The sequence below is a fragment of the Lepidochelys olivacea genome (assembly GCF_965140295.1).
Source record: "Lepidochelys olivacea isolate rLepOli2 genome assembly, chromosome: 15".
NCBI lineage: Eukaryota > Metazoa > Chordata > Testudines > Cheloniidae > Lepidochelys > Lepidochelys olivacea.
The window spans coordinates 8,057,429-8,081,371 of record NC_140425.1 but is presented as its reverse complement, the minus strand read 5'-3'; the positions used below and the strand labels follow the sequence as shown (position 1 = coordinate 8,081,371).

The window sequence follows — 23,943 nt, the reverse complement described above, 5'->3', positions numbered from 1 at the left end:
CCCTGCTCAAAGCAGGACCAATTCCCAGTTAAATCATCCCAGCCAGGGCTTTGTCAAGCCTGACCTTAAAAACCTCTAAGGAAGGAGATTCTACCACCTCCCTAGGTAATGCATTCCAGTGTTTCACCACCCTCTTAGTGAAAAAGTTTTTCCTAATATCCAATCTAAACCTCCCCCACTGCAACTTGAGACCATTACTCCTCGTTCTGTCATCTGTTACCATTGAGAACAGTCTAGAACCATCCTCTTTGGAACCCCCTTTCAGGTAGTTGAAAGCAGCTATCAAATCCCCCCTCATTCTTCTCTTCTGCAGGCTAAACAATCCCAGCTCCCTCAGCCTCTCCTCATAACTCATGTGTTCCAGTCCCCTAATCATTTTTGTTGCCCTTCGCTGGACTCTCTCCAATTTATCCATATCCTTCTTGAAGTGTGGGGCCCAAAACTGGACACAGTACTCCAGATGAGGCCTCACCAATGTCGAATAGAGGGGAACGATCACGTCCCTCGATCTGCTGGCTATGCCCCTACTTATACATCCCAAAATGCCATTGGCCTTCTTGGCAACAAGGGCACACTGCTGACTCATATCCAGCTTCTCGTCCACTGTCACCCCCAGGTCCTTTTCCGCAGAACTGCTGCCTAGCCATTCGGTCCCTAGTCTGTAGCTGTGCATTGGGTTCTTCCGTCCTAAGTGCAGGACCCTGCACTTATCCTTATTGAACCTCATCAGATTCCTTTTGGCCCAATCTTCCAATTGGTCTAGGTCCTTCTGTATCCTATCCCTCCCCTCCAGCGTATCTACCACTCCTCCCAGTTTAGTATCATCCGCAAATGTAGTTCCTTCGAAAGCCGGCCTGCTGTTCATCCAGATTTCGCAACAGTCGATTTGTTATTTGTTATTATTTTTGTGAACAACTTATAGATATGCGAAAGCAGGCAGATCAGGTGATAGTTCTTTAGATTTTCTCTATCGCCTTTCTTATGCAGCAAGATGGTATTGGACTCTTTCCAACTGGACGGTATTTTCTGGATTTCCAGTTAGCGGCTGAACCTTTGGGTAAGAGCTTTCCAAAGTTCCTGACCTCCCGCCTTAAGCACTTCTGCTGTCAGACCTTCCTTGCCTGGAGCCTTCCGCTCTTTCATTTGATGGATTGCGTGACGGACTTCGCTGATGAGAACTGGGAGTATGTGTTCATCGGTTTGTTGAAGTGATGGTACTCAAGCCTGTCACTGCCATTTCTTTTCATTTTCCTCGTCTTCTCCAATAAAGTCTTTGTATTCTCCGAGATTCTTCTGCTAGCTCTTCTTGGTCTTTCACACTCAGCTTATTTCACACACCGTTTCAGTCTCTTACTGAAGTTCTCATAATCATCATTGCAGTTGTCCAGGAGGCTTCAATTTTCCCTAGAAATGTTTTCCTTCAGGATTGCCTCATCGAAAGCTACCGGTTGGTGCCTTCTGTTCACCATACACAGCGCCTTTTTCTCCACCTTCACAGTGAATGTGAGTCTGGCTCTCAGTAGGCGGTGATTGCAACCGATATTGAATGATGGCACTACTGAAATATCCTGCACGATGCGTCGTCTATCGATCAGAACATAATCAATTTCATTTTTGTCTTTGTTTGGTGCGATCCAGGTCCATCTTCTGTTGGCTTTCTTTTGGAACCAGGTGTTACCAATGAACATTCTCCTCGTCTCTGCCAATAGTCGTTCTCCTCGCGTGTTTCGTTCTCCGATACCGTACCTTCCTGTGAACTTTTTACCCTCTCTCCCTCTTCCAACCTTGGCGTTAAAATCTCCCATCACAATCGTATATGTGGAACTCTGGGCGAGGGTTCCCTCCAGTTCCTGATAGAATCCTTCCACATCATCATCTTCGCATGCACTTGAGGGAGCATAGATCTGGATGATTTTGAGGGTACTATTTCGGTTCAACTGGAGGTAAAGCACCCCGATACGTGATGATTTCAAATGGCATGAGACAATTTTCGAAGACCATTCCTTGTTTATGATGAATCTGACTCCTCCAACTGACCTTGTGCCTTCTCATGTTTCCATCCCTCCAGCTGACCTCCATCTCCTTCTTTCTGCAGTATTACTGATAATTCTACCATTTCCATCTATTAATGGACTAGTACCATTGTCAGGATTTTTTCTGTTCCTAATAGATTTTAAAAAATGCCTCCTTATTTTCCTTAACTCTGCTGGCCATAGATTTCGCTTTCTGTCCATTTGCTTTCCTTATCAATTTTCTACAGTTCCTATCTTCTGATCTGTATTAATTACAATCAACTTCTCCTTTCTTCCATTTGTAATATATTAGGGTTTTTTTAAATAGCTGCCTTCACTTTCCCTTTAAACCAGGTACATTTTTTAAATCAAGACCGCTTTCTTCCTTGGTTGTGGGATTGTGCTTTTTTGGGCATCTAGTAAAGTGTTCTTAAACAATTCCCAATTATCAGTCATTTTTCTGATTAAATTCTTCCTGCCAGCTAATTTGACTCACAGTTGTTTTCAGCATTGAGAAACTGGCCCTTTCAAAGCACTCAGTTTAAATATTCCTGTTCCGGACATTATTCTGTTTGCATATTATAAACATGATAAAGTCATGATCACTTGTACCTAAGCTATGATTAACTTTAAGTTCTGTGACCAATACTTCATTATCTGTCAAGATAAGCAAAAAGAAAAGGAGTACTTGTGGCACCTTAGAGACTAACCAATTTATTTGAGCATGAGCTTTTGTGAGCTACAGCTCACTTCATCGGATGCATGCCGTGGAAACTGCAGCAGGCTTTATTTATACACAGAGAATATGAAAAAATACCTCCTCCCACCCCACTGTCCTGCTGGTAATAGCTTATCTAAAGTGATCATCAGGTGGGCCATTTCCAGCACAAATCCAGGTTTTCTCACCCTCCACCCCCCCACACAAATTCACCTGATGATCACTTTAGATAAGCTATTACCAGTAGGACAGTGGGGTGGGAGGAGGTATTTTTTCATATTCTCTGTGTATAAATAAAGCCTGCTGCAGTTTCCACGGCACGCATCCGATGAAGTGAGCTGTAGCTCACTAGAAATACCTTACAATGAGAGACTTGGGGCATGCCTGCATTGCCCCACGGTTGTGACTAAAGGGGTGTGAATAGCAGAGCACACCAAAGTGTAACATTGTGGGCATAAATTTACAAGTCCAGAGTTGGCGCTAAGGTAGTTGAAACCTTTACATTCACACTCGCAGCATCCACACACGGGAGTTACAGCGCAGCCCTTTGATGCACACTGTTAGTCACACCCCCTTAGAGTCAGAACTGTGGTAATTTAGACATGCACATACAGAGCTCAGTCTGTTTAGAGTATCAAAAAGAAGATTGTTAGGCGACTTGATTATAGTGGATAAGTAACTCCACAGCGAGAAAATAATGGGTCCCAACAGGCTCTTTAACAGGGAGGCAAAAGTTTTAGCCCAAGGGTCACATTGGGGTTGCAAAACGGTATGGAGGGCCTGGGCTGTGCCCCCCAAACAGCCTGGCACTGCCCCCATCCGACCCCTCCCACTTCCCACCCCCTGACTGTCCCCCTCAGAACCCCCGACCCATCCAACCCCCCCGCTCCTTGCCACCTGACTGCCCCCTCCCAGGACCCCACCCCATCCAACCCCTCTGCTCCCTGTCCCCTGACTGCCCTGACGCCTATCCACACCCCTGCCCCATGACAGGCCCCTTGGGACTCCCACACCTTTCCAACTCTCCCTGTTCCCCATCCCCTGACCACCCCCCCAGAACCTCCGCTCCATCCAACCACCCCCTGACAGGCCCCCCGGGACTCCCACACCTATCCAACCGCCCCCTGCTCCCTGTCCCCTGACTGCCCCCTGGGGCCTCCCAGCCCGGCCCCCTTACCATGCCGCTCAGAGCAGCATGTCTGGCAGCCGCGCCGCCTGGCCAGAGCCAGACGCACTGCCCTGCATGAGCACATAGACCCACCGCCCAGAGTGCTGCCCACACAGTGGCATGGCTGCGGGGGTGGGGGATGACAGTGGGAGAGGGGCCGGGGGCTAGTCTCCCTGATGGGGAGCTCAAGGGCCGGGCAGGATAGTCCTGTGGGCCAGATGTGGCCTGCAGGCCATAGTTTGCCCACCTCTGCTCTTTAATCTAGCAGAGAAAGGCATAACAAGAACCAATGGCTGGAAGATGAAGCTAGACAAAATAAAATTAGAAATAATTTTTTAACCCTGAGGATGATTAATCATTGAAACAAACTACCAAGGGAAGTTAGGGAGTCTCCATCTTGTGGGCTCTTCAAATCCAGACTGGCTGCCTTTCATGAACCAGGTAAGACAGGCATTGCTCTGCTGAAGTTCCTTGCCAGGCCCACGCCAGTAGGTGCACTCAGAGCCACACCTAACTCCACACAAAACAGCCAGGTGGACGGAACGACAGTTCGCTCACAACATTTCACCCAGTGGTTAGGGTGCTCACCTAGAAGGTCAGTCAAGTACCCCCTGTGCCTGGGGGAGAAGGGATTTGAACAGGGATCAGCCACTTCTCAGGTATATGCCCTAGACACTGGCCTATGGGACATTCTGATGTTGTGCTCCCTTGGTCTCTCCTGCTGAAGCTGTTCCTTTTTGTATGGCGAGTTAAAGAGTGCTGAACTCCGGAAGAGGGCCAGGGCTTAAGAAACATCTCTCTCCTTTGCATCTCCCCTGGGCTAGCATGGCCAGCTCCCCGCCCAGCATGCTGGCTTCTGTGAATCCCTAGATACCTATCAGAATGGCCAGACTAGGTCAGATCAGAGGTCCATCTAGCCCAGTATCCTGTCTTCTGACAGTGGCCAATCCTATCTCCCTCAATTCATTGGAGAGGAAGCCTGAATGCCTAACTGTGACTTTGTGAATCCCAGGGATTGTCGGTGACTGAAAATCCCTTTGTGAATCTAGCACTAGATGTCTGGAAATGAGTTTGTCTCTGATTTGGAGGCCCCAATCTCCAACGTGTTAATCAGTTTACAAAGAGACTCATGAGGCTTACTTGAACATGATTTGTGAGCCATTATTTCATGTAAGGGAAGTGCCTCTGACTTGTGGATTTGTGTTGCCTAGCCCATGGGTGCATGATGATGTGAAGGAAACAACATCTGGGATGACTTAAAAACAAGAAAAATAAAGTATGTGTGTGAATGTATTCCAGTTATTCATTTTTAATTGAGCTTTTCCATTTAATGTAGGTTATGAAGGCAGCCTAATACCCGAGCTGGAATGACTGGCCAGTTTACCATGAAAGGACATGCCAGTCATCCTCATGAGCTGATTGCTCACTTTAAGCCCTAATGGTCTATCCCTTCTGGAGATTGGGCTGAAGCATCTACTAGCTGACTTGCCTCCTATTCCTGCTGTGATTCTCTCCTTCTACTCGGCGCACCATGGGAGGATGCTTCTCCAAACCAAAACCAGGTGACTGCTGTTCAGTGTTCCTCTAATCGTCATGTGTTTGCCCGAGTAGCTGCAGATGAAACTAGGTCAGGCACGCAGAGGTGCTCCACGGGGAGGCTGCTTCAGAGAATTTTAATTCTCTGCTCTTACACGGAGGATTACAGGGCAGTTAATCCACAGAACATTCCACTTCATTTTCATTCACATGCAGTGAATTGTGTAAAACCTTTCAAAGTGCTGAGGGGTAGGGTGAAAAACTCAAATCTCAGTAAACTAGAGATAGAAAAGCTCGCTGGGGTATCAGTCGCAGCCTGGGACAAAGGTAAGAATCCAGCCTTGATTTGAAAGACAGAGATTCAAAATCTATAAATACATTTCCCATTTGATTTGCCCTCACACATAAATGGCAGACTCACATCCTGCTGCCCTGTACACGCCCACACAGAGCAGCTTTTCGGTCCCCTTGTGGCTCACATTCACAAAATTATGGTGTGGTCTTCCCATATGCTTGCCTCACCTTGAGGTTACTGCTATACGCTCCCCTGTCCCTGATCCTCTGCCAGATTCACAACACTACTGTATTCTCCCTCACCCCCCTTTCAGAACTGCATTGCTCCCAGGCTCAGCCCCGAAGGCACCGCTATACACTTTCCATCTGCCCCCCGGATCCTCATGATGAGTGAAAACTTGTGGGGAGGTAATAGGTCCATTATGGACAAAGACTGTAAATTGCTTCAAAAGAGCAGTGTGACAACCATCCTCAAAACAGGCAATATTGTGACCTTGCTCAAGAAACAATCTCAGCTCTAGTAACCCCATCAATTATTGACCAGCCTCAAATCTTCCCTTTTTGGAAGATCTTCCATAGTTGTATGCACTGTTGTTGTAGCCACGTGGGTCCCAGGATATTAGAGACACAAGGTGGGCGAGGTGATACCTTTTATTGAAACAACATCTCTTTTTGTGAGAGAGACACGCTTTCAAGCTACACAGAGCTCTTCCTCAGATCTGGGAAGGGTAGGTATAGTGTCACAGCTAATTACAAGATCAAACAGATAGTTTAACATAAGTAGTTAGCACATAGTCTTTATTCTTTTAGTTAGCACATCTTTAAAAATGTCATTATTTTAAGCTGATCTTTAATTGTGAGGGCCTGATTCATCATTTTTTAATTCTTGAAGCTGGCAATTCTGAGCATGGCATATACTGCGGTGATGCTCTTTTGTACAATATTAGCATTCACAAATAATATAAATAAACCACTTCATCTACTTTTTTATTTTTCTTTAAAAAATACTCAAATTATTGGGTTAATTCATGTGTCCTTCCATTATATGTACCAGCAGAACCGTAGTTGCTTTGCCATGAGAGAGAACTGATTTCTCATTTCTGACCATCTCAGATCTTAGATGGCAAGAGTCCTGGTCTTCAGTACAAAAGTTCCCCCTTTTGTTAGTCCAACAGAAGTCAGCCTCAGAACACCTGTTATTGAGTAAACAGAAGTACAGTCATATGTGACTGCTTAAAAAATTGCAAAACATTAGATCGCATTCACATTAAGCTTAAGAACCTCTTTTAGTAGGGTTAAAAAGGGCTTAAAATATGCTGGAATGCAGTCCAAGTACATCAAGCCAATCGGATTAAAAAAGTTAAGAAACTTGGTGTTTATAAACCCCTTATTTCTTAGAAATCTAATTTTCCTTGATCAAAATAGACCTGCATCCATTCTGAACAAACCTTGTTACCACGGAGCCCCAGGCTCCAGAAAGGCACAGCAAAAGGGAACACAGCTCCCTACCTAGAGCAAAGGGGCTGTCCCAGAGGCACCCAGTGTGGGGCAGGGTGGGGTGAAGCAGTGAGTTGCCAGGATGGGGAAGGGGTGAGGTGGACCAGGGGGATGCCATAAAGAGGAGTGGGTGGGGTGAAGATGGACGGTTGTGTGGGGAGGTGAAATGGAGCCACACTGTAAAGGGTTGGGGTTGAGCCCAGGGGCACCATGGCGGGGAGTGGAGCCATGAGGCACAGGGAGCAGGTGGAGCTGAGATGTGCAGTGTGTGTGGGGGGGGGGGGGAGCTGGGAGGTGTCCTGTGGGATGGGGGGGGAGCTGAGAGGTGCAGTGTGTGTGTGTGGGGGGGGGAGCTGGGAGGTGTCCTGTGGGATGGGGGGGGAGCTGAGAGCTGAAGTTGGGGAGGAGTGAGGAGCTGGGAGGTGTCCTGAGGGAGAGGGATGGGGGGGGAGCTGAGAGGTGCAGTGTGTGTGTCGGGGGGTGGGGGGGAGCTGGGAGGTGTCCTGAGGGAGAGGGATGAAGGGGAGCTGAGAGATGCAGTGGCGGGAGGGAAGAGCTGGGAGGTGTCCTGAGGGAGAGGGATGAAGGGGAGCTGAGAGGTGCAGTGTGTGTGTGGGGAGGGGGGGAGCTGGGAGGTGTCCTGAGGGAGAGGGATGAAGGGGAGCTGAGAGATGCAGTGGGGGGAGGGAAGAGCTGGGAGGTGTCCTGAGGGAGAGGGATGAAGGGGAGCTGAGAGGTGCAGTGTGTGTGTGTGTGGGGGGGGAGCTGGGAGGTGTCCTGAGGGAGAGGGATGGGGGGGAGCTGAGAGGTGCAGTGTGTGTGTGTTGAGAGGAGGTAGTTGGGAGGTGTCCTGAGAGAGAGGAATGAGGGGGGCTGAGAGGTACAGTGTGGGGGGGGAGCTGGGAGGTATCTTGAGGGAGAGGGATAGGGGGGAGCTGAGAGGTGTAGCGGGGTGTGGGGGGAGCGGGGAGGTGTTCTGAGTGAGAGAAATGAGGGGTCTGAGAGGTGCAGTGGGGGGGGGAGCTGGGAGGTGTCCTGAGGGAGAGGGATGGGGGGGAGCTGAGAGGTGCAGTGTGTGTGTGTGGGGGAGCTGGGAGGTGTCCTGTGGGATGGGGGGGGGGGGAGCTGAGAGCTGAAGTTGGGGAGGAGTGAGGAGCTGGGAGGTGTCCTGAGGGAGAGGAATGAAGGGGAGCTGAGAGGTGCAGTGTGTGTGTGGGGGGGGAGCTGGGAGGTGTCCTGAGGGAGAGGGATGAAGGGGAGCTGAGAGGTGCAGTGTGTGTGTGGGGGGGTGGGGGGGAGCTGGGAGGTGTCCTGAGGGAGAGGGATGGGGGGGAGCTGAGAGGTGCAGTGTGTGTGTGTGGGGGGGGGGGAGGGAAGAGATGGGAGGTGTCCTGAGGGAGAGGGATGAAGGGGAGCTGAGAGATGCAGTGGGGGGAGGGAAGAGCTGGGAGGTGTCCTGAGGGAGAGGGATGAAGGGGAGCTGAGAGGTGCAGTGTGTGTGTGTGTGGGGGGGGAGCTGGGAGGTGTCCTGAGGGAGAGGGATGAAGGGGAGCTGAGAGGTGCAGTGTGTGTGTGGGGGGGGGGGTGGGGAAGAGCTGGGAGGTGTCCTGAGGGAGAGGGATGAAGGGGAGCTGAGAGGTGCAGTGTGTGTGGGGAGGGGGGGGAGCTGGGAGGTGTCCTGAGGGAGAGGGATGGGGGGGAGCTGAGAGGTGCAGTGTGTGTGTGTTGAGAGGAGGTAGCTGGGAGGTGTCCTGAGAGAGAGGAATGAGGGGGGCTGAGAGGTGCAGTGTGGGGGGGGAGCTCTGAGGTATCTTGAGGGAGAGGGATAGGGGGGAGCTGAGAGGTGTAGCGGGGTGTGGGGGTGTGGGGGGGAGCTGGGAGGTGTCCTGAGGGAGAGGGATGAAGGGGAGCTGAGAGGTGCAGTGTGTGTGTGGGGGGGTGGGGGGGAGCTGGGAGGTGTCCTGAGGGAGAGGGATGAAGGGGAGCTGAGAGGTGCAGTGTGTGGGGTGGGGGGTGGGGGGGGGAGCTGGGAGGTGTCCTGAGGGAGAGGGATGGGGGGGAGCTGAGAGGTGCAGTGTGTGTGTGTTGAGAGGAGGTAGTTGGGAGGTGTCCTGAGAGAGAGGAATGAGGGGGGCTGAGAGGTGCAGTGTGGGGGGGGAGCTGGGAGGTATCTTGAGGGAGAGGGATAGGGGGGAGCTGAGAGGTGTAGCGGGGTGTGGGGGGAGCGGGGAGGTGTTCTGAGTGAGAGAAATGAGGGGTCTGAGAGGTGCAGTGGGGGGGGAGCTGGGAGGTGTCTTGAGGGAGAGGGATGGGCAGGAGCTGAGAGGTGCAGCGGGGGGTGGGGAGGAGCTGTGAGGTGTTCTGAGGGAGAGGGATGGGGGGAGTTGAAAGGTGCAGTGGGGGTGGGGGGAGGAGCTGGGAGGTGTTCTGAGGAAGAGGAATGAGGGGGAGCTGAGAGGTGCTGTGTAATGGAAGGGACAGATGAAGCAACCATGGTACCTTTTTGCTAGGGACAATTGTTTTGAAAATCACTTTAGTGATACTGATTATTGTGTGAGCCACCAGATTTTTGTGAAGTGCTGCACTAGTTAGCACCTTCTGGAGCTGTCTAGTGTCATATACTGCCCAACTGGTTTTGCATAGCAGTGGTTCTGAACCTGTGGTCCATGGACCCAGACTATGTCTAAGGGGTCTGCAAAAGACAGATTGAAAACTGACTGAACAGAATTCTACTATATATATAGACCATAGATTTCCAAAGGGGCCCACACCTTCATTCAAAATTTTTTAGGGTCTGTAAAATGAAAAAAGGTTGAGAACCACTGTTGTAAAGTGCCATCGATGTGTTGCTCTGCCTGTTAATTCAGCAGATAGGGAAGTACGTACTCCCACATATCTGCTCACGAGGCTCCTCCTTTGTCCACAGAGACTCATATTTGCATGGGTTCCTTAGGCCATGTCTACACTATAAAATAAAGTTGACCTAACACCTTTTGGCATATAACAGCTGCAGTTATTATATTGCTTGTGCATGTCTACACTTCGCTCCTTGTGTCGGCGGTGCATGTCCTCACCAGGAGCACTAGTGTCGATTGTACTGTCAGTGTGGGGCGGTTCCTGAAAGCCAGTAACGGTCAATATACGCAACACAGTGTTGACCTAACCTAACTACATTGACCGTGACTCTACGCCACCCATGAAGATGGAGTTATTATGTCAGCGTAGTGGGGCAGTTATGTCAGCGAGAGTGAAATTTGGGTGCAGACACTTCCAACTAACCAGCAGTTAATGTGCTGCAGAAGGTTCCACAAGGCTGCATGACCATAGTGTGAAATTATCTATTTTTTACCGTGACTGAGCCATGCATTATGCACAATACCCATTGTGGAGGGTAGCAGAGCTTTGCTCCACCAAAGCTCTGGGTGGTCTCTTAGCCCATGTCTAAAAAATTGCCACAGGTGCTACCTCTGGTAACACCAGTAATAGCACTGGTAAGAGCCCTAGTTTAGACGGCTTTCAGGCTCTGGCAGTTTTTTTCAGTGTCAATTAACACTGCTGAGGAGAGTAAGTCTAAATGTCGAGATCCTGAACACTGCTGCTGAGCTGGAAAACTTTCTATACTAGGCCTCCCGTCAGTGCAATTACTGGTACAGCTGAACCAGTGGTAACATTAGTGAGAATTTTTTTTACTAAAGTTCCCTAGGGTTGATAAAGCCTTCATTGGAAAAAAAAAAAAAAGATGAAGGTCCTTCTTTGTAGAGCTGGCAGCTAATGTAGTCTTTGCATGATGAGACAGGCCCATTTCTTGGTTTTACCTCTTCAGTGCTGAACTGTGTACGCGGTATGTACACCACGCTACAGAAGGACTGAAGAGAGGGCTGTCTACAGACTTTGAGCTCTGCTCAAAGGTGAGGTTTGCAAAAATTATTGCCTTTGTACTGTAGTAGGAAAGTGCGATTGGGTGTGCGCAGGTCTTTGTTCCTCAAGAGCTCATTGAAAGAGGCCCCTCTCAGGTGGGTGAAACAAAATTGGGCAGGAAGAGAAGAACTCAGAGGAGGTTTGTATGGGAGTAAAAACCAATTTGGGTTTGTGATGTGGAAATATCCTGACAGAAAAACACTAAGTAAACACGTCAATAGTTGGATGGGTCACATAGGGCATCACCATTTGGGACTCCATAGAGATGATGACCGGAGCTGAGACAGGAGTGTTGTCATGTTGGGTATTGGGCAATCACACCTCCTCATGGAAGTTGTTGGGCAGGATAACTGACTTCCATTCAGGTCAAGTGAGGGAAGAATTACATGCCCCTTTGGTTAGTGAAAGCTGAAACAGGGACTAGGCTGCATGCAAGCCTGGGCAGTGGCTGTGCCATATGGTCCAAGGGGTTTTCCAGGGGATCCGATAACAAATGCTGGGGCAGGGGTTTGACTGGATTGCAGCTGTATGTCTATGTGAGAGAAAGAGAGAAGCAGCAGAAACACCACTGAAGCGCACAGAGAAGGCAGTAAGGAAGCCCTAGCCACATCCGGAGAAGGTCTTGTAGCATGACCTTCAGAAAAGATGAAAGAGAGCTTGTGGATAAAGGGCTGGAGCTGGAAAAAGGCTTGGCACTGAGAGCAAAGAATCTGTCTCCATCTGTTTGATTCCTACTGTGTTCTGGGAAACAGGACTGTATGCATTCTTTGTAAGTAAACAGGATTGCATCCAAGAAATACCTGACTGCATCAATTTCTTAGGCTCACAAAAATAATCTGCTAGACCCTAATTACTGGCTAACCACTCGGGTCAAAAGCAGTAACAACGCTGTATCTGGGTCCCATACTTGCATGGTGTTTCTGTACCATAGATAGGGATGGATATTTCCCCCAGGGACCTAGCTGGGTAGCAGAGCCTACACATCTAGGCAATGTCTTTATTACAAAAAGTGTGTTTTTACATGGAGATAGCGAACTCAAGATAGCCATCTTGCTGTAAAATCAGTGTGGAGACAAGGCACAGTAGTTTTAATTCCAGGTAGCTAGTCAAGGTATATTCCAGGGGAACTCAGGTAAGAAGTGATCCTATTTAGCCCCCCAAGGTCAGAACTTAGCTACCCACTGCTGGGCCCTGGATTGGGGCCTGGTGGAGAGTGTGGGCCTGGGCTCCCCTACCAACCGCTGAAGGTGGGATGACAACAGGAGTCTACTCTTCAGTGGGAAATCCAGCTGGGAAAGGCCCTCAATACACAAGGGTCCAGATCCCCAGTCCCAGAGTTAAGGAGGAAGTCCTGAAGCCCTTGTGGGCACAAAAAGATCTCTGCTATTGGATTTTTCTCTCTGTATATCCCAAAAGGGCTGAACTAGAATATGTGAGCTGGCTGGAGGGCTGAGCTGCAAAAGAAGGGACTAGCCCCACAGGACGGAGCTGTAGATGAAAGGCGGACCTCTGGTCATACCCTGCCTGACCACTAGGCTCCACAGCCAGGGCAGGTCACCTTTCACAGCTTCCCAGACAGACTTCCAGCCTGTGGGTAATCTTGTTCTGAGCTGGTAGGGGCACTTCATTTTCACACATTCCAGTGATGTGTCTTCTTTACCTTTGGCCTGTGACAGACTGTTTTCAGTCCATTTGATATGTGCTATTGATCGTTTTACAATCAAATGCTTTACAAAAATGCAATATTATATCAAACCTGTTTCCTTTATCAGTTAATTTATAATCTTGCCAGAGGACAATTTTCAAACTTATTTAACAAGAATTATTTTCCAGGAAACCACATTGATTGCCAATAATTATATTACATAAGTGTATTTTGGAAAATCCCCGTTTGCCCTTCACAGTGTTTTAGCTTAGGAAAAAATCAGCTCACTGTGCCACTGATGTGAACTGAATGAGTCAATGAAGTTCACTTGGAACCCTGCAAAGAAACTTGCTCACAGCCAGAGACTTTTAAATTGGTAAAGTCTGGCACATTTGATTGATTGACTACTACAGCAGTCAGTTATAATAATGTGAAAAGTTCACAATCCATCTCTTCCAGTGAGTCAACATGGAAACATTGGCTTGAGGGAGAGAACAGGCATGAGAATGATGCTATAAAGCGGTGTTTGGAGATCCAGATATTCCCCCTGCTCCATTGACTCTTCTTAATTGTTATTCCACAGTGGAAAAGCTTCAGCAGGAGAGGCTGAGGGATTCCCAATCTCAGAACATCCCATATTCCAATGGTTAGGATCACAGGCACTGACTTTTCAAAGTGGTAGGGGGTGCTCAATCCCTGTCACTGTCCCAGGCCCCGCCCCCACACCACCCCTTCCCCCAAGGCCCCACCCTCACCCTGCCACTTCCCACCCCCGCTCCACCCCACCTCACCTCTTCCCACCCAGTTCCGCCCCTCCCCCGAGCACACCACATCTTCGCTCCTCCCCTCCAGAGCCTCCTGCACGCCACGAAACAGGGAGGCATGGGGAGGGAGGGGGAGGCAGGGTCCGCTGGCGGGCGGGCGGGAGGCACTGGGGGCTGCTGGTGGGTAGTCAGCACCCACCATTTGTTCCCCATGGGTATTCCAGCCCCAGAGCACCCACGGAGTCGGCGCCTATGGTTAGGGTATTCACCTGAGCAGTGAGAGATTCCTGTTCCAATCCTCTCTTTCCATCAGGCAGAGAGGGGATTTGAACCAAGGGTCTCCCACATCCCAGCTGAGTGCTGTAACCACTGGGCTAAAAGTCCTCCTCCATCATTTTGTGTGAACTCACCTGAGGGGCCCGAGCCAATAAGTAGCCTCTGAACATGCCTGACAAATCAGTCCCCACACCTGACTAGGTCAGCTGAATGCATGTCCTCCCCCCGTTTTGTGAATCGCTCTGGGCCTTAGGTGGGAGGCAGGTGCCCGGATGCCCACAGGAAGGCAGTAGGGCGCATACCCAGAGATACCTAGGGAACTCTGACTACAAAGTACATGGTTTGGCAGCGGGGAGGTGGGATGGGATGGGTTCTGTCTTGAAGTCAGGGGCGCCAAAACAGAGGGGCCCAGAAGGCCATGGCCCCATCCCTTTTAAAAGAGCACTTTTTACGGGCTGTAAGGATGAGTGATGGTGGAGGGGCGGAGAGACGTGAGTAAAGGGTGGGATCTTGGGGGGGAAGACATGGCACAGGAGTGGGGCCTTTGGGGAAGAGGCGGTGCAGGGGCGGGGGCTCAGGGAGAAGGGGTGACGTGAGGCGGAGCCTGCGGGGGGGCAATGTGAGGGGTAGGCCTAGGGGGAATGGGCAGCACAATGCCATGGACTCAGGGGGAGGGGCAGCGTGAGGGCGGGGGCTTGGGAGGAAAGGGTAGGGACCAAGGTCAGGCACCGGTGGCCCCTCAGTTTTAGGGAGCTCCCACTGCTCCTGACTGAAGTGGTGCCAAAACAGGGACTTAAGTACCTAACTCCTCTTGTGCATTCAGGCCGTGGAAACTGCTAAACTGGGTCAGACCATCAAGACTGGTAATTAGTGTCCTTCCTCTGCTGAATGCCAGTACCTAATACTTCAGCAGAAGGTGAACCCCACTTTCATGCATCTGCCATGCTGGAGATGGGAGCGAAGTTCCCTTCCTGGACCCTGAACGATCAGTTTCATATCCTGAAGCATAAGGTTGGATTAATCCTGTTTAATCATGCATGACTACAAATATTATGGGTCAGAAGTACACAGCCCTGTTTTAAAATCAAGCAGCAGGGTTGGACTTTGTAACCTCTTGCTCTTGTGGCGGTGAATTCCACAGCAGGACCACATACTGTGTAATGAAGTATTTCCTTAATTTCTTGCAGTTTTGTGGGCTGTTAAGTCATTGAGTGACCCTTTGTTCCTGGTATGGAAAAACACAAAAGATAGAAACTCACAGCTTGATCGGGACAAGTAGCTGCCCTCAGTTTAATGGTGGGGAGAAGATGGGGGGGGGGGGCAAATGTTTCTTAAAGAGGAAACCTGCCCTGCATGCTCAAAAACCTGATGATCACTTTAGATAAGCTATTACCAGCAGGACAGTGGGGTGGGAGGAGGTATTTTTTCATATTCTCTGTGTATAAATAAAGTCTGCTGCAGTTTCCACGGCATGCATCCGATGAAGTGAGCTGTAGCTCACGAAAGCTCATGCTCAAATAAATTGGTTAGTCTCTAAGGTGCCACAAGTACTCCTTTTCTTTTTGCGAAAAACTCTGAAGGTACATAGTCCTTAATCCCCCTGCTCTCACCATCAGCTCTGCCCTAGGAGAAATACCAGTTCTGCACAGGGGCCTCAATCCCCCCATCAACACCATCAGTGCAGCCCCAAAATGCCCAGACAAACTGCAAACCCTGGAGGGGTTTCAGGAAATCTAATAGGAAAGGGGAGGTCGCACAGAGTGCAACAGAATCAGGGTATTTACAGCCCTCGCCTGGAGCACCTCTGGTCCCCAGCCAAGGCAGTTTCTCCATTCCAAGGGACTTTGTGATTCCCCATTAGGCTAGAACAATGGGTTCTTTGTGCTCCGGGATCCAATGGCAGGTCTCAGCCTGCTTTCCTCCTGAACTGCATACAGTGAGGTGCCTCCATCTAACTGTCAAGTGAATAAATGAATATGTAACTTCTAGGACATGAATAATAATTGAATTCAAAAGGACTCATGGACCAAGAGTGGTGAGAAGAACCAACACTTTTGTAGGGGGCAGAATAGGGCAGCAGTCATCTGCCCGCACCCATAGCGCTCATCACCCCAGCACTAGCTCTGTTGTCACACACACACCAGAGTCTCCCTAAGGACCATTATGGGCATGTCCGACTCCTCCCCATCCTGACATTTCTTGGCCTTTTCTCCATTCCCCTCTTATGGTTGAGTTGCATTCATCAGGCTATACTCTCCCCTCCTGCTTCCTATGGCTTTTCTCTACTCCCCTATCTCCTCCACAAACAGCTTCCCCTTGGATTTCAACACCTGGCTTACCTGTTTCCTTTCTTCTCACTCTCCCCACCCTGCATCCGTAGAGACTTCCCTTTCCACATCAATGCCACACCTGCAAATTAGCAGCTCCCTCCTCACTCTCATTTCCTTCTGTGATCATCAGTCCTGGATCCACTCTCCTAAATGGTCATTTGACCTGCTTCTCACCAAAAACCTCTTTGACCCTGTGTGACACGGAGGCCCATTGGTGGTTCACTGCTCTGTCAGCAACTCATCAAGCCTGACATTCCACACCTAACACACTGTTCTCATGCTATATACCCAAACGGTGGCATGTAAGATATCACTGGAAAATGAATTACTCACTGATCATTAATATTCTTGCAGGAGGTGCATGTATGTGTGGAGTGTGTGTCTACAAAGAGTTATGGATATGTGCTAGAATTCTGTTCTTAAAATGTGTTTGGCAAGCAATGCATAAGCCCAGTCTGCCCTAGACAAAGGAATATATATTTGTTTGTTGGACCTGCTTGGTTGTTAGGCAGAGACAATGAAAGCACACTCATATGAAAGCCATCGATCTACTGAATGGGGGAGATAGCCTCTAAACTATGAGACCAGGGGTCTCAAGTGATAAGTAATTAGATCAACTGATTGTACACAATATTATAAAAGTGCATCGAGTACAGTCTCTGCTGAAAGCTGATGACATACTGGTGATTAATAACATGGTGAATCTATGGATTAACGCTATGTGAGGAAATATGGATACTCGCTGATATAATGATTTAAAGTCTGTGACCTAACACAGGGAGAAACAGGTTTTCTTGAGGGAAGGTAGCAGTGTGGAATCAATACAATGGAAGCCCTGTTACACAAGAATTGGCAGGGGGATGGGAAGCCCACAGGAAAGGAAGAACAGCATGAGGTCATCCTGAGACTGGGAAAAACACAGTGAGTTAGGGAAGATACAAGGAGAGAGAAGACATGGTCCTGGCATCCATCACTAGACAGACACAAGGAGCCAGAGCTCTAGCAAGATGAGAAAGATGGGCCCTTCTGCCAAGGGGTTTGACATCTCTGGGAGAGTAACCTGCTTCAGCAAAGATCTTTCACCAAGGAAGACAAGAGAAACCAGCACCTTGGGCTTCTGAGAAAGTCAGCAATGGCTGGGAAAAAAAAGAATGGTAAGAAATCTATCTTGAACCAAGGCTGTAGTTTGCTGAATTAAATCTTTATTTTTGTGTATTAATAATTCTTTCTAACTTTATTCCTTCTACTTGGTATCACTTACCTATGTCCTTTTGTTAATGCATTTGTTTTATTTTCACAATGAACCAACTCAGTGCGGTGCTTGAAGGGAAGGGTGTATTAACAGCTTATTAACCTAACTGGGGTAATGTGCTTTTGCCTCTTTCAAGGAGCAAACAAACATTATTTCTGAGTGGTCCAGGACAGGGCTGGATACTTCAGGGCAAACAGTTTTGGGGAAATTCAGAACTGGGGGTGTGTTGGGGTCACTTGGCTAGTAGTAACCCCCACAGTGTATGACTGTGATGTAACATGCAGGCTGCTGGAGTCAGATTTGCTGAAGCAGGGTTGCTTATCACACAGACATTCAGTGCATGCTTGTCTGATGGCTGGGAGAATCCAGACAGGGAATCATAGAATATCAGGGTTGGAAGGGACCTCAGGAGATCATCTAGTCCAACCCCCTGCTCAAAGCAGGACCAATCTCCAATTTTTGCCCCAGATCCCTAAATGGCCCCCTCAAGGATTGAACTCACAACCCTGGGTTTAAGGAACTACAGCAGCAGAGCCTTTTAAGACACTCAGGGTTACAGGACAGGTGGTAACACAACCTCTCAATGGTCTGGGTTGCAGCTCAAAATGTGACACTCTACCCCCCCACCTGGACCTTCTGCAACCTCCAGTCTATTGAGGCCCTTGACTTCCCAGCCGACTTCAGCTCACTCCTCTCAGTGCCCTCACCTGTCTTCAGTACACAGTTGTTCTCTACCAGCACTCTGCTCTCGTGTACCCACTTCCCTGGCTTAATTCCCATGCCACATGAACCCACTGCCCTGGCTCACTCCCCGTGCTCCTGCTGCTGAACACCATTGGTGGGAGTCCCATGATCTCAGAGACTCTCTCTACAACAGGTGTTTTCTCTCCTGCTTTAGCTCTGGCACCTCCCTGTCCAAAACCAATACTTTGGCCCCTCACGGCCTCCCATGCCCACAGTCCTGTCACTTATCTGTGGTTTCTGGCCCTGCCTCTGTCTCTGCACAGGATCTTGCTGATTTCTCCAAAGAAAAAAAACCTGACAAAATCTGTTGATTTCTCCCTCTCCCTGACTTGTCTTCTACCTCTAATGCTTCCCCATGCCGTAGTGATCCTATCCCTACCCACCTCCTTAGCTCCATCGCCTCCATGCCCACCCCTTCCCTCACATTGCTTATCAACCTCTCATTGTTCTTTGTCCCTACCCCTTAAAATATAAATATGCCTTGTTCTTCCTACCCTCAAAATAGTCTTTGATTCTTGCTGCCTCTCTAGCGACTGCTCCATCTTTCTCCTCCCCTTTACCTCTAGAACAGGCACCTTCTAAAACTATACAGAACTCAGACCCTCCTTGCTTATATTCTCTTGCCAAGCTTTGCTTCATCTCAGATCCACCCCCCCCCCCGCTCTGCCAGTGCCCCTAGTATTGGCACTCCATTTGTCAGATTCGTGCCCAATCCTCTCTGTGACTTCATGGTAGGACCTCCCTGAGCTCAACTGCAAGGCCCCTACCCTGCCCAAACTCTGACATGCTCCCACTACTGTGAATTGAGGTGACTTGTATGCACCTTGCCCTAATGCTCTTCCCCTTCTCCTAACCACTGTCTACCTGTCCGTCTGCCCTTATAGTGGGAGCTTCTCCGAGGAGAGACTGCACTCCCTGAGTGTTTGGAAAGTGCCCAACATATACTGGACACTAATATAAATAATAATAATAAAGGGAGGGACCAGAGATAGAAAGGAAAGCATGGGAGTTGAGGGCACCAGATGTATAAATTAATAAATTCATAGATATTAAGGTCAGAAGGGACCATTATGATCATCTAGTCTGACCTCCTGCACAACGCAGGCCACACAATCTCACCCACCCACCCCTGCGAAAAACCTCTCACCTATGTCTGAGCTATTGACACCACTTCAAATCATGGTTTAAAGACTTCAGGGAGCAGAGAATCCTCCAGCAAGTGACCCGTGTCCCATGCTGCAGAGGAAGGCGAAAAACCTCCAAGGCCTCTTCCAATCTGCCCTGGAGGAAAATTCCTTCCCGACCTCAAATATGGCGATTAGCTAAACCCTGATCATATGGACAAGAGTTACCAGCCAGATACCCAGGAAAGACTTCTCTGTAGTAACTCAGATCTCACCCCATCTAACATCCCAAATTAACCTACAGCAGTAATCGGACTCTCTTACCTTCAGACAAGGAGAACCCCACAAACAGTATGTGACTGCACTCTCTCAAATCAGGACAGTCACCTGGGCATCGCTGAGGACTGCTCAACGGATACCTTGGCTCAGTGGGTAGCTAGCTGCAGCCAAAGAGGCCAGCCAGATGTTGGGATGCTCTAGGATATGTGAAATGTAGGCATATATGTTTGGTGTTTGGGTATGTGAAAAGATGCCTGCTTGTCTGGCAGGGAGGGAGAACAGCCAGGTGAAAAGCTGAGCCAGCAATCTGATCAGGTGAACACCTGGGTCAGCAGTTCAATTAGGTAAACAACTGAGTTAGCAAACTAATCCTAGCATTAGGCAGAAAAGTGTTTATACAATACATAATGAGTAACTTTGTAATAATATATTTTTGAGTAACTGAATGAGGCTGTGCACTTGCATTTAACCCTATGCTGTGCCCTGTTTCAGTGAACTGATCACTCACTGAAGCCGCAAATAAACTACATACTGCTTCAGCTCAAGAATCTGTCTGTGAATCTGTGTGTTCTGGGTAGCGGGAAGAAGAGTGGTCAGCAGACACATAAGGAATAGGATGGTGAATAATACAGAAAATATTCAATGCCTTTATACAAATCAATGGACCAGCCTTATCAGGATACTAGGGGTAGGACTGGTCACCCTGTCTCACCCAGGATATTGCAGAACTAGAGGGGTCTGATAGAAGAGCAATGAAAAGGATCAGTGTCCTGGAAAAGGTGTCTTATGAAAAGAGAATGACAAGACTGGGATTGTTACCTTAGAGAGGAGACAAATAAGAATGGATATGATCAATGTTTATAAAATAATAGACTCATAGACTTTAAGGTCAGAAGGCACCATTATGATCATAGAATCATAGAATATCAGGGTTGGAAGGGACCCCAGGTCATCTAGTCCAACCCCCTGCTCAAAGCAGGACCAATTCCCAGTTAAATCATCCCAGCCAGGGCTTTGTCAAGCCTGACCTTAAAAACCTCTAAGGAAGGAGATTCTACCACCTCCCTAGGTAACGCATTCCAGTGTTTCACCACCCTCTTAGTGAAAAAGTTTTTCCTAATATCCAATCTAAACCTTCCCCACTGCAACTTGAGTGATCATCTAGTCTGACCTCCTGTACATTGCAGGCCACAGAACCTCACCCACCCACTCCTGTAATAGATCCCTAACCTCTGGCTGAGTTACTCAAGTTCTCAAATCATGGTCTGAAGACTTCAAATTCCAGAGAAGCCACCATTTACTCTAGTTCAAACCAGCAAGTGACACATGCCCCATGCTGCAGAGGAAGGCAAGCCTCTCCGCCAGCACCTCTGCCAATCTGATGTGGGGGGGAAATTCCTCCCTGACCCCAAATATGGTGATCAGTTAGACCCTGAACAAGTTGGCAAGACCCACCAACCAGACATCTGGGAAAGAATTCTTGGTAGTAACTCAGAGCCTTTTCCATCTGTGTCCCATCACCAGCTGTTGGAGATATTTGCTGCTAGCAGTCATAGATTGGTTGCATGGCATTGTAGGCAGGCTCATCATCTCATCCCCTCCATAAACTTACCAAGCACAGTCTTGAAGTCAGTTAGGTGTTTTGCCCCCAGTGCCACCCTTAGAAGACAGTTCCAGAACTTTACTCCTCTGATGGTTAGAAATCTTAATCTAATTTCAAGCCTAAACTTGTTGATGGCTAGTTTATATTCATTTGTTCTTATGTCCACATTGGTATTTAACTTAAATATGAGGGAAGGAGAGGAGTTATTTATCCCTCTGATGTATTTATAGAGAGTAATATCTCCCCTCAGGCTTCTTTTGGTTAGGCTAAACAAGCCAAGCTCTTTGAGTCTCCTCTCATAAGATAGGTTTTCCATTCCTTGGATCATCCTAGTAGCCCTTCTCTGCACCTGTTCCAGTTTGAATTCCTCTTCCTTAAACATAGGAGACCAGAATTGTACACAGTATTCCAGGTGAGGTCTCACCTGCACCCTGTGCAATGGTACTCACACTTCCCTGTCTCTACTGGAAATACCTCATCTAATGCATCCTAGGACTGCATTAGCCTTTTTTGAGGCAACATCACAACTGCAACTCATAGTCATCCTGTGATCAATCAATACACTCAGATCCTTTTCCTCTTCTGTCACTTCCAACTAGAGAAGGTACATTGGGAGCATCTGGTCTCCTTGTGTCATAACAGAAACAAGGGGACATAGAAAGAAATGGAAAGATGGCAAATTCTAAAGTGATAAAAATAATTTTTTTTCACATGGAACAGCTTGTGGAAGTCATTGCCATTGGCTAGCATTGTCAAAGAGGGCTTGGACATTTAAATGGATGATGAGACTTCCGGATTTATAATAGCTAATGCTAAAAAAAAGCACTAAAATCAATGGGAATTTAGACTCATAAACACCAAGGTCAGAAGGGACCATTATGATCATCCAGTCTGACCTCCTGCACAACGCAGGCCACCGAATCTCACCCACCCACTCCTGCAATAAATCTCTCACCTATGTCTGAGCTATTGAAGTCCTCAAATCATGGTTTAAAGACTTCAAGGTGCAGAGAATCCTTCCAATCTGCCCTGGAGGAAAATTCCTTCCCGACCCCAAATATGGCGATCAGCTGAACCCTGAGCATGTGGGCAAGATTCACCCGCCAGATACCCAGGAAAGAATTTGGTGCATAGGTGCTTCAGAAAATCCCACTTCCCCAAATATGGGGCATGGGCCCCTAGGGGGGCACAGAGAAACATTCAGGGGGCACGCAGTGGGTCCCAGGCCAGTCCCCACAGGAGGCAGGGAGGGAGCGACACCCAAACCCACTCTGCCCCCAGCCCAGCTCCACTACACCCTGTGCCGCACCCAAGCCCCACTCCAGCCCCTGCTGCACCCCCATGGCGTCATTCCCTCTCCGCCCCAAGGCCAGCTCCAGCTCCTCTGCTTAGCCAACTGTGCAATAATGGAGGGTGCATGGACAGGTGGGGGGGAGGGTACAACAGGAAAAGTTGGGGCACCACTGCACTAGCTGCTTACCTTTCAATATCTGGTCATTGCCTTTTTTCGCATTTTCTTTGTAAACTACTACTATCTAATTTGCTGTCTGCTCTCACCCTTAATTCTTTCATTGTCACAGCTTCCCAGGGTGCTACCTACCCTGAAGTACCCTGGCAAGTTTACTTAATTAATGTTTATTCCCTGCTTCTAGATTACCAGTAAAGGTGTTCAATTAAGCTGGTACCAACAGTGATCTCTGAGACATCTCCCCAAAGAGCTCCCCTGTGCCCATGCATCAGCTGGTATCTAACCAACCTAATTATGTAAAGGAGACTCACCTCCAGGTTCTTGCATGACATCCTGCAAGCTACCCATTGCTAGACTGTATTTGTCTTTATGAAGATAGTACCACTTTAAATACCTGTAACATTTCAACTCCTATTAAACCAAACTCTTTTTCTGTTATTACTTTCCAGCCACTGTCTGCCCAGGTTGACATGCATTTGCAGTTCTGTGCCCCAAGTAGAGTCATTTTCATTTATCTTTTTATTAACTGGCCCAGATTTTCACTGATCCTAATGCAGGGGAATGAGGAGGTATAAGGCCCCACCCCACCTGTTGGCAGTTTGCAGGAACAAGCTTAGGACCAAGAGCAGGAGTGCTGCCATAGAAATGGAGAGGGCAGTGTGTTGGTTTTGCCCCCCTCACTATGCCAGCATGGCTGGCAAAAGGTAAGGAGCAAGCTGCACCCTGCTGTAAATTTGAGCTGCTCTCTTCCTTTCCCTCCAACTCTCACAGCTGCTGCAGAAGAGGCACTGCTATCTGGAGGCATTAGATAGGCCCCCTTTTCTGTGGCCGCACACTGCCCATTTGGCAGCTAAGGGCCAGTGGTAATATGAAAGCTGAGCTACTCCACCCCTAGCCTCTGGCAGCAACTCCCTCTCCCACCCCTTTGTCTGCAATTCTGTCCTTTCCCTGGCCTCTCCCACTTCCCTGGCTGCTGCTGCTGCTCCTCCTCCTGGCAAAGTGAAGCTGGGGTTCCTGTGTGTTGCTTAGTCCTGGCTGAAGGTTTCCTCCTCTACAGCTGGCCTGGGTCAGTTTCAGGTGCATTGAGTGTTAGGGGGCACCAAGGTCTGGATTCACAAAAGGACTTATGAACCTAACTGCCACTTTAGGTGCCTAAATCCCAGAATCAGGCCCACGGGGATTCACAAAGCCCTTGCTCAGCTGCCACCAAACCCTGTAGGTGCATAAACTCCCTTGACACCGACACGTTTGCAGTAGAAGTTTGCTCAGGGGCTATTTTTCTGCCCATGAGCATGCGTGCTGCTGCCTCCCTCCA

The 23,943-nt window shown here is 48.8% G+C and overlaps 1 protein-coding gene across 3 annotated transcripts in view; it reads left to right on the top strand.

Moving 5' to 3' along the window:
* AIFM3 (AIF family member 3) overlaps nt 1–23,943 on the top strand; it is a 114,382-nt gene that overhangs the window by 14,182 nt on the left and 76,257 nt on the right. For all 3 annotated transcript variants that reach the window (XR_014714272.1, XM_084649421.1, XM_084649422.1), the window contains exon 2: nt 5,235–5,460. Coding sequence is in view for 2 of the 3 variants with exons in the window: in XM_084649421.1 (XP_084505547.1) it covers nt 5,430–5,460 (31 nt within the window). In the remaining variant the exon portion in view is untranslated. The remainder of the gene's footprint in view (nt 1–5,234; nt 5,461–23,943) is intronic.